At 47.9% G+C, this 5023-nt stretch overlaps 1 protein-coding gene across 2 annotated transcripts; it reads right to left on the reverse strand.

The window, feature by feature from the left end:
* Nucleotides 1–485: 485 nt before the first annotated feature.
* Nucleotides 486–3640, reverse strand: LOC127537209 (NLR family CARD domain-containing protein 3-like). 2 transcript variants are annotated; one of them, XR_007946830.1, is made up of 7 exons: nucleotides 3498–3640; nucleotides 3244–3414; nucleotides 3020–3133; nucleotides 2682–2754; nucleotides 2296–2521; nucleotides 695–2143; nucleotides 486–642 (listed from the first exon to the last, which is right to left on the reverse strand). XR_007946830.1 is itself a non-coding variant. In XM_051959249.1 (6 exons), exons 1-6 carry the CDS (start codon nucleotides 3623–3625, stop codon nucleotides 978–980), a joined length of 1878 nt encoding a protein of 625 aa, XP_051815209.1. In that variant the 5' UTR covers nucleotides 3626–3640; the 3' UTR covers nucleotides 676–977. The 2 variants fall into 2 exon arrangements, 1 of the variants encoding a protein (XP_051815209.1); XM_051959249.1 differs by lacking the exon at nucleotides 486–642 and having other exon boundaries at nucleotides 676–2143.
* Between the last annotated feature and the right edge of the window lie 1383 nt (nucleotides 3641–5023).

A 5023-nucleotide genomic window follows, 5' to 3' on the forward strand; every position in this document is an offset into this window, starting at 1 on the left:
TGTACGGAGTTTTGGTTAGCTTTGGGTTTTTGTTTATTAGATCTTTGTTCAAGTATCCGCCTGCCTCTGTGTGCCTGCTTTTGGGTTCGACAACCCCTCACCGTAACACAAGAACATGAAAAATCCACATTTTCACAGCGTTTGAAGCAGCTGAAGAACATCTGAGACTAAACACAGCTGACATGTGATGTTTGAAATAAACAAGTGGAACACTGAGAATAATGAGATGTTCTAGTGAGAACATCTGAAGAATTGAACTACTGATCTACTCTGACTGATCATGTTCATCACATCTGGACTCACTGAAACTTTCTGCAGTTCCTCACAGCTGGAATCAGTCTCAGTTTTCCCTCATCTGATGTTGTGTAGTTGTTCAGGTTCAACTCATCCAGAACCTCCTCTGACATCTGCAGCATGTAGGCCAGAGCTGAGCAGTGGATCTCAGAGAGTTCCTTCTCTGATCTGTTCTCTGACTGCAAAACTCTTGGATCTCCTGATGTACTGAGAGATCCTTCATCTCCATCAGACAGTGGAAGATGTTGATGCTTCTGTCTGGAGACATTTCATCACTCTTCATCTCCTTCAGGTTGTTGATGACTCTCTGGATCATTTCTGGATGGTTCTCTGTCCGACCCAGCAGACCTCCTAAGAGTCTCTGGATCATCTGGACGGTTCTCTGTCCGACCCAGCAGACCTCCTAAGAGTCTCTGGTTGGACTCCAGACAGAGGCCATGAAGGAAGCGAACAAACAGGTCCAGGTGACCATTTTTACTTCTCAGGGATTTCTCCATGACCTCTTCAGGAACACATCCAGAGTGTCTCTGTTCTCATCTTTCCAGTCTTTTCCCAGGAAGTCCTCCAGAACCTTCTCCTTCCTGTTGGTGTAACAGTGGAACATGTAGACTGCAGCCAGAAACTCCTGAACGCTCAGATGGACGAAGCAGAACACCTTGTCCTGGTACAGCCCTCTCTCCTCTTTAAAGATCTGTGTGAACACTCCTGAGTACTGAGGCTGCTTCCATATCGATGCCACACTCTGTCAGGTCGGACTCATAGAAGATCAGGTTTCCTTTCTGCAGCTGCTCAAAAGCCAGTTTTCCCAGAGACTCAATCATCCTCCTGCTGTCTGGACTCCAGTGTGGATCTGTCTCAGCTCCTCCATCATACTTGACCTTCTTGACTTTGGTCTGAACCACCAGGTGGTGGATGAACATCTCAGTCAGGGTTCTGGGCAGATCTCCTCCCTCTCTGCTTCTCAGCAGCTCCTCCAGAACTGTAGCAGTGATCCAGCAGAACACTGGGATGTGGCACATGATGTGGAGGCTTCGTGATGTCTTCATGTGGGAGATGATGCTGCTGGCCTGCTCCTCATCTCTGGATCTCTTCCTGAAGTACTCCTCCTTCTGTGGGTCGGTGAACCCTCTGACCTCCGTCACCATGTCCACACAGTCAGGAGGGATCTGATTGGCTGCTGCAGGTCGTGTGGTTATCCAGAGGCGAGCAGAGGGAAGCAGATTCCCCCTGATCAGGTTTGTCAGCAGCACATCCACTGAGGTGGACTCTGTAACATCAGTCAGGACCTCATTGTTGTGGAAGTCCAGAGGAAGGCGACACTCATCCAGACCGTCAAAGATCAACACAACCTGGAAGTCTTCAAAGCTGCACATTCCTGCTGCTTTGGTTTCACTGAAGAAGTGATGAACAAGTTCCACCAAGCTGAACTTTCTCTCTTTCAGCACATTCAGCTCTCTGAAAGTCAATGGAAACATGAAGTGGATGTCCTGGTTGCTTTTGTCTTCAGCCCAGTCCAGAGTCAACTTCTGTGTTAACACTGTTTTCCCGATGCCAGCCACTCCCTGTGTCATCACTGTTCTGATTGGTCCATCTCTTCCAGGTGAGCCTCTAAAGATGTCTTCTGCTCTGATGCTTCTTTCTGCTCTGTCTGCTTTCCTGGATGCTGCTTCAATCTGTCTGACCTCATGTTCATCATTGACCTCTGCAGTCCCTCCCTCTGTGATGTACAGCTCTGTGTAGATCTCATTCAGGAGGGTCGGCTGTCCTGCTTTAGCGATGCCCTCAAACACTCTCTGGAACTTCTTCTTCAGACCACGTTTAAGTTTACGTCCACAAACTGCAGCAAGTTCTGAATGAAGAAACAACATGAGATCAATGAATAAATGACAGTAAACATTGCAGCAGTTCATCCTCCTAAAGACTGATTGTGTGAAGATATTCTGAGACTTTAGTAAATGTTCTGTTGATCAGCAGCTTCAGTCTTTACACAAATCCTCTTACTGCTCTGCAGACAGTCAGCCAGCTTCTCCTGCTTCATCCTCCTCAGGAACAACACTGTGATCTGCTCAAACATCTCTCTGCTGCTCCTCTCATCTTCATCATCACCCTCCAACTCCTCCTCATCCTCCCTCTGACTCTCTGAGCATTCTGGGTAATCTGGACTCACAACCTTCTGCATCTTCTTCAGCTCCTTCTTCACAAAAGTCACCATGTTGTCCTCCAGCAGCTGGAACAGAGAAATGTGTCAATGAGTCCATCAGAGTCAAATCATGGAGCCAAACATCAGATCCATGTTGGACACACTGACAGTCCACTGGTCTACAAAGAGCAGCATGGAGACGCCTGAACACAACAGATGGAGAACAACTTGTTGTCCATGAACTCACCATGAATATGGAGTCCAGGTGATGCTGCTGGACAGACTGAGCTCTGGGAACCTCTGAGTTCTGCTGCTCCACTCTGTGGATCAACATCAACAGTTAGATCTCAGTACGTCTGTCCACACAGAGACAAACACCAGCTACGACACCATCAACATCTTCAGGAGACTCTGAAAATGGAACCAGTTATCTCCACATTTAAACCTCATCATGTCTCCCCTCGCTGTGACGTGGACGTTCACAACAGACACAAACACTTTGGATTTCAGAGCAGGTCGGACAACACGTCGTACAAACTGGTTCTGTTCTGGAATAAGTGACTCTTTCTGTCAGTTCCAGCTTACATCTGATCAGCAGATGGACGGACGTCTTTAAAGTAAATGACATCATCCTTCGACTGGTCACTCTTGAAGGACAGACAGCTGGGTTCAGGACAGTCTGGTCTCTGCTGCTGGATCCTGAAACAAAACCAGAACAGATAAAAAATGAAGAAAACATCTTCAAGCTGTTAATAAAGACAACAACACTTTGAGTCTGAAATGTCTTTCTGTCAGTTTTACTGTCTCACCTTTCATTTGCCAATCGTCTGAATTCAGGAGGAATATCCTTTGACCTGTCACTCTTCATGGACACACAGCTGGATCCAGGTCCAGGTCCAGGTCCAGGTCCAGGTCCAGGTCCAGGTCCAGGTCCAGGTCCAGGTCCAGGTCCAGCAGAGTGTGTGTTCTGCTGCTCTGGGCTTCAACACACAGAGCTGTGAGTGTGAATAATGACAGGAGTGATGTGATGCTGAGCTCTGACACTTAGAGATGCACATCTCACCTCTGAGCTTTGCTCTGGTTCTCATCTTCTCCACACAGAGATCTTTTAGAGGGAGGGACTCCCTCCTCTCTGTCCTCACACTGATGCATAGCAGACAAACACAACAACCTGCTGGGAGAATCACACATTAGTTCTCCTCCTTCCTCTCAGTCACATGACAAACACACTCAGCTCTGATTGGAGGAAACCTGTCCAGCTTTGGACAGCTGCTTCACCTCAACACTCAATCTGACTCTTTCCATGCAGAGCACAAACGCTGATGAACTTTGAGCTGCAGTTTCATATCTAAGAAATAACATCCACAAAGCTCTTTGGACTGTTGGACTGTCTGAACATCTGAGAAACTCACTTCGTGCTGCTTCTTCTTTGGCTTTCTGTAGAGAGGAGATCACTTTCTGCTTCCATCTGACTGACTTTGAAAAGCTCAACACATGACATGTGGCTCTTTGTCTAATTCTATGATGTCCTGTCAGAGGCCTTGGTAGCTGCAGCTCCAATCACCTAAAATTAATCATAGGACCTCAGAAGATGCTGCTGGATTCACATCAGCTCCCACACATGTTCTACCTTCATCTGTGGAGGAAACAGTGAGAGCAGAGCTGAAAGCATCAGTCTAATCTTTGATCAGCTCATCAGCTGAAAACTCCTCATTTCCATCATTTCTGCAGCAAAACTGAGGACATGAGCTGCTTCTGTGCTGATGCTGTGAATGACTGAGGTCTAGTCAACATGATGGATGCATTTCCTTCCTCACAAAACATCTACAAACATCAACCTATTTGAAGACGGACTGTTTACATCCACACCGTCTCTTCATCTTTCTGTCCTTTTATCTCTCCTCTGATCTTTGGTTTCCAGGAAGTCATGTTTCCTTCACTGCATAGAAGAACAATCTAGTGGTGAAGTTCTCAGACGACACAGTGGGGTTGGACTCGTCACCCATGGAGACCAATCGGTGTACAGGCTGGAGGTGGAGGACCTGGCACGGTGGTGAGGAGACAACAACCTCATCCTCAACTCTAGAAGACCGAGGAGATGGCTGTAGATTTATGCAGGTCTGGAACTGCTCCACCGCCTCTCCACCTCCATGGTGTCCACCTGTCCAACACCCTCACCTGGCACACCAGCACCACCGCTGTCATAAAGAAGGACCACCAGCACCTCTGTTTCCTGAGGAAGTAGAAGAAGGCAGGACTGGAGGCTGATGTCCTCAGGTCCTTCTCCAGCTGTGTGGTGGAGAGGACCCTGACTTCCCATCTGACTGTGTGCTATGGGGGCTGCACTGTAGCAGAGAAGGAGGCTTCAGAGGGCGCTAAAGTCTGCACAGAGGACCATGGGGTGCAGCTCACCACCCATCGGGGACATCTACACCACCAGATGAAGGGAAAGAGCCACCTGGAGCTCATGGACGCTGCTACTCTGCTGCTGCTTCTCTTCACTGCTGCACTGACCACCCTGAAGCTGCTGCTGCTGTTCTTCATCCTTCAATATTCTACACAGCTTTATTTATTGTTTACCTTAGCTTC

Source organism: Acanthochromis polyacanthus, chromosome 14, assembly GCF_021347895.1.
Source record: "Acanthochromis polyacanthus isolate Apoly-LR-REF ecotype Palm Island chromosome 14, KAUST_Apoly_ChrSc, whole genome shotgun sequence".
Taxonomy (NCBI): domain Eukaryota; kingdom Metazoa; phylum Chordata; class Actinopteri; family Pomacentridae; genus Acanthochromis; species Acanthochromis polyacanthus.